This window comes from Talpa occidentalis, unplaced genomic scaffold, assembly GCF_014898055.3.
Source record: "Talpa occidentalis isolate TD23 unplaced genomic scaffold, MPIMG_talOcc4v2.1, whole genome shotgun sequence".
NCBI lineage: Eukaryota > Metazoa > Chordata > Mammalia > Eulipotyphla > Talpidae > Talpa > Talpa occidentalis.
This window is the reverse complement of record NW_026555331.1, coordinates 9,854,246-9,866,524: the sequence shown is the minus strand read 5'-3', so window position 1 is coordinate 9,866,524 and position 12,279 is coordinate 9,854,246. Positions and strand designations below refer to the sequence as shown.

General features: G+C 37.6%; 1 protein-coding gene across 3 annotated transcripts in view; it reads right to left on the bottom strand.

The window, feature by feature from the left end:
• The window catches only part of CYRIB (CYFIP related Rac1 interactor B), a 128,427-nt gene that overhangs the window by 10,128 nt on the left and 106,020 nt on the right, over positions 1 to 12,279 (bottom strand). For all 3 annotated transcript variants that reach the window (XM_037501722.2, XM_054691984.1, XM_037501712.2), the window contains 6 exons: positions 9,666 to 9,787; positions 7,173 to 7,278; positions 4,796 to 4,932; positions 3,723 to 3,800; positions 1,310 to 1,426; positions 345 to 424 (listed from right to left, as the gene is read on the bottom strand). In XM_037501722.2, coding sequence (XP_037357619.1) covers positions 345 to 424; positions 1,310 to 1,426; positions 3,723 to 3,800; positions 4,796 to 4,932; positions 7,173 to 7,278; positions 9,666 to 9,787 — 640 coding nt within the window. The remainder of the gene's footprint in view (positions 1 to 344; positions 425 to 1,309; positions 1,427 to 3,722; positions 3,801 to 4,795; positions 4,933 to 7,172; positions 7,279 to 9,665; positions 9,788 to 12,279) is intronic.

Genomic DNA, 12,279 nt, shown 5'->3' with positions numbered 1-12,279 from the left:
GATCTAACCCTGAGACAAAAGGCTAACTCTAGCCCTGTAGCAAACAGGCGATGTTCTTTACTGGAGAGAGAGAGACGATAAAAAGCATAACTAAAAAGCTTTGAAGTTTGTCCCCAAACCCCAAAAACACCGCACAATCCCCTTTCCGAAGCATCTAAATTAGTCTGACTTAGGCTTCACTCTTAATCAGAAGTTAGATTACGCTGCCCAATTATTTTAGTTTTGCTCATATACTAACACTGGGTTTTTGGAAAATACTTCATTTCTACTTCCAAATACTACATGTCCCTAGCAGGACAACACTTCAGCAGACTGTTCAAGGGAAAACTCAGCCAAGTACTCACGGGGTTTCCAGCATGACTCTGCAGACGCTAGCCATGGTGCTTAGACAGTCTGTGGTATTTTCTATCGGTAAATTTTTATTCTGTAAAAGTACATGGAGAGTAAATAAAAGGAGAAATGACAGTTACTACTTACACATAATTTAAAACCTGACATAACATGAAAAATCAAGTTTATAATTTGGTTCCTTCCTAACTGTGGAAAAGGCATTAGATTCCAGTTACTGCTCTAAGCTCTCGGGTAGGACTATGAGCAAGACAGCTAAGGAACTTGTGTTCTAGCTTGGAAGAAACAACCACAAGAATCAGGACTGCTAGAGTTAGAAGGTGTGTGGATTTTATCTTAAGGGTACCGAAAAGTTACTGGAAACATTCTAAGCAGAGGAGGAAGAGAATGTAATGTGGCTTACGTTTTAAGAATCGCTTTGGCTGCTCTTTGGAGAAAGGATTAAGGGGTAAGAGAACAAGAAATAAGAACAGTTGGAACATAAATGCAATAACCCAGATAAGAGCGTGGCGGGGTGACTGAGAAGTTGCCAAGGGAGGAGTTATTTTTTTCTATTTCATGCTGGATTTTAGAGGAAGAACCAACAAGAATGCTGGAGGAACAAATATCAGTTGTGAGATAAAGGACTTTAGAATACTAACCCCTGAATTACTTGCTTTTTACAGTGTTAATATTAATTGAGACAAGAGAGACTGGAAAATGGGCAGGGTTAGGAGGAGAAACTAAAGACTTTGGTTTAGCCAAATGCAGCTAAGTTGTCAACACTACAACTGGGAGACTGAAGTCAGGCAGGCTGACGTGGGCACTGGGCCTCAGGTAAGGGGAAAGAACTCAGTGTGTACCTTTGGGGGTCTGTTGGCTTAGAGTTGGCAGTTAAAGTCACGGGGCTTACCAAGGTCATCCTGTCTGTAGAACGGAAGGAGGAGACAAGACAAAGAGTAACTTGCCAGGCAATACTTACCTCGGATACAAATTTTGTTGTGGCGTCACTTAAGGTTTTCAGCATTGGGGTTGCCTCAGCATAAAACAAAGACATTCGATTTGCCAATTCATTATTTACTTCATTTTCTCCTTCTGCCTGTGTGAAAAATAAGAGCACTTGATACCGGTTCATAAAATTACAAAATATTATAAAGCATTTATATAAAAGGCCCTAGACAGAGTGTCTAATCTCATTAATGCCTGTTAATGTACTAATCATCCTTCACAAATTATATATTTTTTTAATTTTTTGTTTTTTTAATAGAGGCATGTTTTTATTTATTTGTTTGTTTGTTTGTTTGTTTATACATGCACTGGGTACAGTCAGAAGCGCGGGAGGGTGAGAGAATTCACCAGAGCCAGAGTGGGGAACAGAGCAGGCAGAAGGACCGAAGTACACTGCTGAGGGGAGCAGCGGGTGGCAGGAGAGGTCTGCGCGCCATGTGGGACCCTCCTCCGGTGGCCGGGGAGCAGCCGGGGATCGAACCGGTGCCACAGAGGCCGCGGGCAGCATCGCAACCCAGCACTCAACCGCTGCGCCACCGGGGAGGCCCACATAAATTATATTTTAGACCCTCACATACACAGAAATCTTAGTCTTTAAAAATAGAAAGATTAAAAATGACATTAAGCATTTTTAAAAATAAATTAACCTCTTTTTAAATTCTTTAAATGACATCAAGCAATTAAATAAAACCTTGATGAGCTGTATACCCTATATAAGGAATTGTTCTAATGCCTGGGGGGATAAGAGGAGGACTAGGCCACTGCAGCCTGATGCTATCAGGAATAACATCTAAGCACCCATGGAACAGCCACCAAAAAAACCTAAGAGGCGATGGAAAAAGGAGGTGAGAAAAAGACTAAGTCAGGCTGGAAGGAAAGGAAAACGACTCCTAGCAGAGGAAGGCTCCCGCGGGCGAAGGGGCACAGACAGGTCCAGGTATTCCAACCAGTCCCCAGAGCAGCGGGCACACTCTCACATGACCTGGTAGAATGTAATTCCATGCAGGTCATGCATTCCGTGTAATAAAGGGCATCACCTACTTAAAGCTAAGATTGGAAAGGAAGGCTGGGGTCAGAGTCTTCAGTGCTAGTCGAAGTTCATATTCTTCTTGTGTATGTAACAGGACGTCAATGAGAATGTCAGAAGGAATGACAACGAAGTCAATTTTCTTTCTTTTTTTCTTTTTTTCTTTTTTTGGGCAACACATAGATAACTATTTTTTTAAAATAAATTTTATTTTTATATTCCCCATACAATTGCAACCCCCTTATTTTGACCCCAATCCCTCCCCTCCCCGCCCCTCACCCCCCCATAGAGTGTCTCTGGTTCATAGTTTTTTGTTGATTTTTGATTTCTAAAGAAGGTTAGTTGATTACAGTGTGCAGACTTGACCAGAAAGGAAAAGTCTACAGGTCAAAAAATGAGCTTGACTGCTACAGAATGACTGCCAAAAAGAAAGTAAAAATTAGGCTCTCAACAGGGACATGAGTATTAAGAGATGAAAATGAAAATGGGGGTGGGAAAAAAGTGAGATTTCACTTGAAAACAAGTGGCTTTACCTATAATTAGGGAAGGTGAAAAACAGTGCAGCACAAAGATGACTCTAATGCCTTTGGATTTGAGCGATGGCAATATCCTGCAGCAACAGATTAGGGGTTTGCTTTTGTTTTACTTTACATTGGTGGGTATGAAAAGATAAACTACTGCAATGACTAGGGCTGATTCTAGAAAGGTCACACCAACTCGCACAATGCAGAACCTCTCAAAATCCCCAGAGAAAATAATATTTTCTTCATATTTAAGGTTTTGCTCATGAACAGTCACCTTTGGGGTAGACAAGGGTATTTACTAAATAGCTTAAGAAGAGGGAGCCAAGAGACTAACAAACCCAAAGAGGGGAGAAGAGCTGCTATGCCAGCCCAGGTGCAGGAGTGCTCAGAGCCCACACCCACTCTCCCCTCCTGATAGTATCCCAGGTCACCTGCTCCCCAGGATTCTGCCATTCTAAGAATATGGGGGACAAAAAACTCACAAAATTTTTGCATAGTTAAAATGAGAATATCTCAGTGAGGCACACCAGACATCCGTCATAATGCACTGTTACTTGAATAAAACTTTTTTTTATGAAAACAGAGAAATTTTGTATGCAGACAAAAATCAAATTCACTGAAGAAGCCTTGTAAATTCAAGGGAGTGTAACTAAAGGTAAACACTAGACAGTAGGCTACATTTTGCTTTCTTCCCACAGTTGTGGCTGCCATCATTCCTAACTTTTATTACTCACCTTAGTTTTACCTGAGTGAACAAATGAACACGTGAAAGAATAAACTGAGCTAGTTGAGAGCTGAGTTACTGTCACCACCCCTGAATCAAAGCAGTAACTTACTGGAACATTGTTGATCCTCATACGACTCAATGTCCTTCTGTAATAGCTGAAGTCATTCTGTATGGCAGGATTTGTCATCTAAACAAGACATTAATGAAAGAAAAATGTATTGTTTACTAAATGACAAGAGTAAAAATTAAGTGAAAAATCTAAGTACAGTTTTAATCAGGTAGGTAACACTGTCTTATTTGTAATGCATTCCTAAAACTTACCACGAAGATGACCCTTTGCACTTAAATCACGTTCCACTGGGCTCATTCTCAGGGAACAAGTGAAGCGCACAGACCGGTCTCAGTCATGACCAGTATACTTTCCTGCTTTTGAATAATTTCAAGTAATATACTAAAATCTTATTTACCAAAAAAAGGGTACAATCAAGTAAACAATAAGAAAGAATGTGTAGAAATGTGTGTTATACAGTAAAAAACAGGTATATGTGGTAAACAGGACGATCCTCAAAAAAAAAAAAAAATCACCGGTCCTCCAAGTCTTATAGCAGTAGCTGTCTGTGACACAATCGTAGGAGGCTGGAGCCAGGAATCCAGCTCTTCCATTTGTTAGACAAGATGCCAGAGAGGCCGGACAAGTTCAAGGACCAGCCTCAAAACAAGATACTGTGACAGAGACCAACACAGCACTCGGGTCTCCTGAGAGAAAAATGTCATGCATATTTCTTCACATTCCAAGAACAGGAGACAGACAGACAGACAGGAAGGGAAAGAAAAAGGGCCACCAGGGTGGGGAGGAGGGAAATGTCAATACTTTTACATGAAGGAATGTTGAAATAAACTGGAGGCGAGGATAAAGGAAAAAAGTACCAAAAAAAGATAGATGATGTTATTTCAGAGATATTTTTTAAATGGAGTTAAAGAAAACTGAATATTGGGTAATTTAATTTTTATTGTCCATATGTCAAAAAGATGTGTCATAATCTTAAATCCAGTCTTCCATTTTTGCTAAGGAGCACAGACATCATTTAAAAATATTCAGGCAAGTTCTTCAGCCACTTCCTCTTAGTGGCATTGAAAGGCTCACGGTTTTCACCATAATTGGGTGCAAGCAGAACATCCTACCTTGAGTTCATCAAACCGGAGTGTGAAATGAAGAATTTCTGCAAACTGTTTAGCAAGAGCCTGCTCTCGCTCTAGATGCTGGGTAGGAGAATATGGGGTACTTGTCAAGGCTCCCAGAAGACCTCTTAATGCTGCTTCTGAAGAAAAACAGAGTGGGCATAGTGTGTTAACATGCCTTTCAGAGGTGTGAACCCGTACCCCTAAAACAGATAGAGTGGCAGAATCCAACATTACTTCAAGAAACATAATTTTTTTTTAAAAGAGGGGAAAAATAAAAACGTCTTTATCTCTCTACTATTTAATTAAAAAGTGATCAATTTATAAATGTTGTGATTTCAATTCACATGAAAATAAGTTCTTTTAGGAAAAAATCTAAATATAATCATTCAAACTGAATACTGCTTAATAGAAAAAAAAAAAACTTTAAAATTCAATTTTATGATTCTGTGAACCCAAATTCAAAAGATACTGAGCTTTGCCACAGGGGTTTCTGTCTCATGGGGACTACTGTTTCAGTCTGGAGCCTTCCCAGTAGAGTTCGTTACTGAGGGAAGGCTGTAGGTCAGACAGTAACAAACTGCCTTCTCAGCTTCTGCCTAGGGCTTGTTATAGATGCCACCTCTGGAGGTCATAGTGAGTGAGCTAATCCAACATTTGACTCCTATTATCAAAATTTATTCAGAAATTCCCAAAATTAATTGTGCTTATGTCACTTGGCTGTCTCAGATCCACACAGCTCATATCCTTAGGGTTCTTTTCTGAGAATTCGGGATCGGGTCTTTGACAGTACATGGATCGCAGTTGACAAGAACAAGTGGCTCTTGTCACTAAAGGGGACTTTCCCCAAGAGCTTCCTGAGTTACTACTCTCTTTGCTGAAATGGAACACAGCACCCAAGACGAAACACATACCACTAGCCTGATTTAGTTCCAATAGCTAAAACAGAAGAAAACGCGGAAGCCTAAGTGGTTTAATCTGTTATTCTTTTTTTACTGACAATGCTAAGTGACCTGAGCACCATCTAAATCAATTTAACTTCAAATGCAGCTAGAAACTGCATAAGAAAAACTCTAAATATGTAGAAGTCAAGAGAACCATGCTTAAAAGACCCAAGTTCCTGAGATTACAAAGCTAGACTGCTTAACTGAAATGTACGTAATGTCAAAGAACTGATACAGTGCTTAGGAAAATAAGTTACAGTTTTCTAGTAAGACAAGGACAATTTATACAAACAGGTCCATCTCAGCTTTTCTTTGTCTTTACATTTGACAATCTGTACTGCATCTAAGGAGAAATGACAATTTACTGTTTTTAAAACACAAGCATTTTTTGTGAAAAACAGAACTTCAATTTTAAAGCAGAGGTTGTCAACATAAATGGCCAACTAGCTCATAGAAAGGAGTAAGGAAAGCAAGGTGTAATCAAACTATGACGTGACGGGACCTACTGCAGAGCAGGCCTGACTAATGGACAGATGGCTGGTCGCTTAGCTCTAGTCAACTCAGGAGCACATCAATTGTTCAGTTGTTGCCTAAAGCAACTGTAGACTTGAAAAAACACACAAACACACACAACAAAACACAAAGTTACCAATTTTACACAGCAACTAATTTGAATTTTTTTTAAATTATGTGATCCACACAAATCACATCTCAGGCCTAAATTTAGCTTATGAGACCCGAATTTGACCTGTATCTTACAATATGGTTTTCTGATCAAATTTTTGTACATACTAATTTAGAATATATAATCTGCTTATGATTCAAAAGCTAAAACTATTAAAAAAATGCAACAAGAACGTGTTTCAGATTTCTCACACATATCTATACTCCTCCTCCCCCGTACTCCCAATGTCACACAGTGAAGTCCTTCTGACTGACAGCTTTCAAGCTACAAAAGCAGCTGAATGGATATCTTACCTACCCTGCCTGTTCTGCTTACTCACTGTTTTGAAGGCACAATTGTGAATAATTTTCCCATGTAAGGAAAAAAGGCGGCGATTTTTAAATTCTTTTTACTATAATAACTGTAGATATCTCTGGATATATCATTAGTTTCCTATTTCTCATTTTGTACAATTTTAGACATGCAAACTGATGACAGTCAGCAAAGATTTTAATATACAAATCTAGATAACCCAGGGAAGTGATATAAGTCCCCACATATGAGAAAGAATTTATAGAGAACTAGAGAGAAATTCTACCCAGTAGCTTCCCAAGCCAGAACATTTTAGGCTGCAAAGAAATCAGAGATTTCCTTGTAGAAATTAAAATTTGTCAAGGAAATAAATTAGTAATGTGATTATGAAATACTCTACTTCGGGGTCAAAGACTCTTTTTCACTAAGGAAGTTATTAATTACAAATTTTTCAACTTACCTAACCTCTGAGAAAATTCGTAAAATTTCTTTAATTTGCCTACTAGTGGAACAACTGCACCCCATGCCTTCTCTTGCAACTTCTCATCTGTTGGATGCTGAATTGCCTTCAAAATCCAAAGAATAAAAATACTTAGATTTTTTAAAAATCACAATCAGTATTTTTTTTACATTAACATAAAGGTTTTAGCAAATATAGGAGACTCTAGTATAATCTACAAAATACAGAATAATGGACCTAGGCATGCTGAGAATGAGTGCCCGCAACCCCATTTTCAACCTACTATCATTGATTCTAGCTTACCTGTGCAGTGGATATGGATATAATGGAATAAAAAATGACAACCCATGTTTTTAAAGTCTTGGTACGATTTAGAACTCCCCAACCTCCGCCTCACACATACACACGAACCACTTTACAGTTGCCCTTGTCATAGACAGGCTTTCTCAGAAGTTTGTTGTCAAAGAATTATTTAGTGTGATAAAAGGAAAACAAAAAAGGTAATAAATGAAATAAGATCCCAACTTTGGAACCAAGCTAAGAAACTTTCAGCAATTCAAATGCCAGTCTCCAAACCAACTTTAAGAAACCTACCATTTAAGTCAATGTAAAAATGTGATTTAGAAATTGTCAGATATTTATTCTCTGTAACTAAAATCCAAGTTTTCCTAGGCTTTCTTGAAAAGGTAGAAAACTAGTTTTAAATCTGAAAGGAGAAAAAAATAAAACATAATCTAGAGACCCCAGTCTGAGATTGCATCTTTCTATGATCAGTCTTTCAAACTCATAGACAATTACTCCCAAAGAGGTGTGTTTTCTTGCGTCTACCTTCCTTTGGCTTACCGATGCTTTCCATAATACTTTATGGAGCATAATGGCTCTGCTTGTTTCCTCTAGCATCTTCAAACAAGTTAAACACACCTAGCTGCTTATAATATTCTCGGGGGGGGGGGGGAATCTGCAGGTTTAGACTGTCCCAAGGTATAAAGAAACCAGACAGATTTAGAGGAAGCTCTGAATATATGTAAGCTACAAACTAAGAGGGTTACATATTGTTTAAGCAATTGCTTAAGCAGCAATATACAGCAGTTTACTGTATAAGTTTGCCGCTATGTTCAAATTTCCTCGTTATGTTTTTTTAACATAAAATGTTTCAAGTGATGCTGAAATAAAATAGAAGTCTGAAGTGAATCTCACTTATGTAATCATTGTATCATATGAATATTTCAAAAGAACTGTGATATTATTCTGATACATAAAAAAAATTATTTTAGCCTGATACTTAGTCTCAATGTTTTTTATCAAGCGGTAAGGATTCATTCATTTTATTTTTCAAGAAATAAACAAATAGATAAAATCAAGCTGGACAGAGACTATTAACCCACCAGACTGATCCTTCCCAATGTTAGTTACAGAGAAGAAAACAGAAACAAAAGGGGTTGGGGGTAGGAATAAACAAACTGTGGGCCATGCCTTCAAGAACCCTGGTAAAGTAGGGAGAGAGGGAGAGAGGAGAGAGGAGAGATGGGGGGAGAGGTAAAGGGGGAGCGGGGAGGGGGAGAGAGGGAAAGTGGAAGAGGGAGCGGCCAGTCAAGGAGCCTGGAACTCCCCTGAGTAGTCCAGCACATGAGTAAGTGGCTAGGCTGAGGGGAAGACGTCAATGAATGAAAAAAGATGTTAGTCTTGGTAAGAAGCAGGGACACAGCCTCTTTCAAAAACCAAAAGAAATGGAGAGAAACAGAAACCTGGATAAACTCAGAGATTTGGGAGAAGAAAGTTGAAGGAAATCACACAGGATGTTTGCTATGTTATGACATCATCAGACAGAAGTGGGGGGTCAGACTGCAAGGATAACTTAAAGCTCTCCTAGGAAGCCTTGGAGGATTGGGAAAAGTAGACCAGCCTCACAAAAAAGCCAGAAAGAGTTATGTTCTCAAAAAAAAAAAAAAAAAAAAAAAAAAAAAAAAAACCCTGTAAATAGTGCCTCCCATTGTAAATTTCAGGTTACAGCCAAAGGATAATTTTTTTTTTTAAGATTATTTATTTATTTATACAGGCACTGGGTACAAGCAGAAGCGCGGGAGGGTGAGAGAATTCACCAGAGCCAGAGCAGGGAACAGAACAGGCAGACTGACGAAGCACACTGCTAAGAGGAGCAGCGGGTGGCAGGAGAGGTCTGCGCGCCACATGGGACCCTGCGCGCCACGTGGGATCGAACCGGGGCTGCAGAGGCTGCGGGCAGTTTCGCAACCCTGCACTCAACCGCTGCACCACCGGGGAGGCCCCCAAAGGATAATTTTTAAATGTATATAATTTATAATTTACAAAACACCGTTTTCCTTTTACTCTAATATCATTGCATGTGAAATATTACCGAGATCTTCCTTTAAATATTTTATATGCAATAAAGCATTCTAAAATACAGAAAATAGATTAAAAACAGGAGGGACAGAAAATTTTATTTTATTAGAAAAATTTATAAACATGCTTTACCTCTCGTATTTCATGGCCAGCTCCTCTATATGACTGCAAGTCCTCCAAGATGCCTTCTGCATCTTTTAATACTACATTCACCTGATTATAAATTTCCTTCTCAGACTCTGTAGGCTGGGCATCTAAACAGCAGGGAAGCACAAGAAAACTTACAGTCACAAGACTTTTTTAGTGTATGTATAATTCTAAGCAGTTAATCTGAACTTCTAATAATGACTAACATTTTATTCAATGTTAACTTTGCATTTCTAAGATGGATAATTTTCCCATAATTCTAAGTTTGAATAGGTAAACTCAAGTTTGTAAATATCACAAGAAGCAACAGAAGATCAAACATTATCACTTATTTAAGTTACAAATCATGACTTGATATATTAAACAAATTTGAAAATTATAAAAAACAAAATTTGAATTTTGATAGTATTAATAGTCACTTTTTCTACTATATTCACCCTACCAGCCATGACTATAAGTGCATGGATATGATCTATTTTAATGCCAAAAAAAAAAAAGAAAGGTATACTAAAGAAACAATTTTCCTATAAAGTTAATTTTATCTTAAAGATTTATTTATTTAGGCATACAAGAACTGGGGTACAGGCCAGAGGTGCAGGGGCGGGGGTGAGAAGATTCACCAGAGACAGAGTGGGGAACAGAACAGGCAGACTGACTGAAATACACTGCTGAGAGGAACAGCGGGTGAGACAGGAGAGGTCTGTTGTGCCATGTGGGTAGCTCCCTGGCCAGCCTGGGATCAAACTCTGCGACAGAGGCTGCAGATAGCTTCCCAGTGCTGTGCTTAACCCCTTGCGCCACCAGGGAGGCCCCTAAAGTTCATTTTAATGACAGAGTTGTGTTATAAAAAAATAAACTTTTTTTTTAAAAAGACTAGTTTTTAAATGCACCCCTTATTCTAGGGATCATTTAAATACTGGACCAGTGTGATTCTCTGCTGATGCACACAAGGTCAAGACTCCTGTGCAGAGAAGATCCAATTACCAAGCTGTTCCAATTACAGGGCTAAAACCTCCATACCAAACACTATCGCTAAAAGCTGGAAATACTAAAGCAAAAACTGAGTTCCTTATATACTTAGGACTAAGTGAGAGAAAAATGAAGGGAGAACTGTAGCTACAAAAAGCATAATGGGAACACAAACAGATGGGCATTCCACCACCTGCGGTGTTAGCCACAAAACATATGTTAATAGATGACTAACCTGGACTTCTCTCAGCTAGACTCAAGTTAACAGAAATCTTGTTTTTAATAACTTGGTCATGTGTTTCTCTAAAAATAAATCTCTTTATTTAATACATTAGAGGGTCGTGGTTTTTTGTTTTTGTTTTGCATTGTTTTTGGAGAAAAGGGAAATTTATGAGGGAAATTCATGAGTTTTTCATAAATGTTTCCAGCTAAACTACAATCAGTACTATAGATTAGGCATAAAGCATGTCAAAATGATTGACATTATGATTACCATAATGTTTAAAGAGAAATTATACTAACAGAATTTCTCCATGCTGAAATTCTCTCTTATGGGAGCAGGGGAGGCAAACCAAATTTGTATGATTTAAAACATTGTTAATATATCTCCCTACCATACCTACTTCATCTCCTCACAAATACACAATGATCTATTCTTTCTCTGGGAAAATTTTCTTAGAAAATTTGAAAGAAATTAAGTTTATAAATAACACTAGGACTGGAGATGCCTAAATAACTTTATTTTGTGCTTGGGGCAAGTCAAAACTCAATTCTACCTATTACACCTGCCAACTAGTCAAAAATCTACCACATTTTTAAAAAATCAACAATTATAGCACCAAATATTAAATGCAACATTAAAACAGTACTTACAACGATAATAAAATAACATTTGATGTGCAAAGTCAACTAAAGAATTTGTGCTCTCATCTGTTTTCTTGTTTTTCAAATTTCTTTTAAGAGATCATGTGATTTTTTTTAAATGCAAACATTATGACAAAATAATGATATAAGAGAGGCCAACTGAAAAGTTAAAAAAATTGTCCAAAGATATAAAGGAACAAATATCAACATTATAGCTTAATGGTTTCTTAAAAGTCAGGGTTTATTATTAAGCAGTAGTATTTTTTCACATTTTGCCAGACCAAATTCTCCAAAGTAAAAGACACACACTAAAAAAAGTTTATCTCAAAACTTTTATACTTACACCAGATAGAGTAGAAATAAATATTTTACATGCAAAACAGCCATTTTACACTTTTTCACATGGAATCGTGAAACTACAGACATAACATCAATAGTAGACACATATCATAGTTTGAATTCATGAAGTGGGAATTCATGACAAAGGAAAGTATTTTTTTTTTAATAAATCAAAAGGTATTTCTGAAGCTTGAAAATATTAAACTTTTATGTATTTTTCGTGTGGTGACAAGCTTGTTAACAGAAAAACGTTGACACTGAGACTATTATACAAAAGAAATATTAAGTAGATATAAATAGACCTTGGAAGTGATTAATAATTATTAATGATTTAATAAGCACCAAGAAATTTAAAAATAAAGAAGATTACAGTTTCCCTAAGGGTAGAAAAAAATACCCAGCACCACACTGATCAAACATTTTTTAG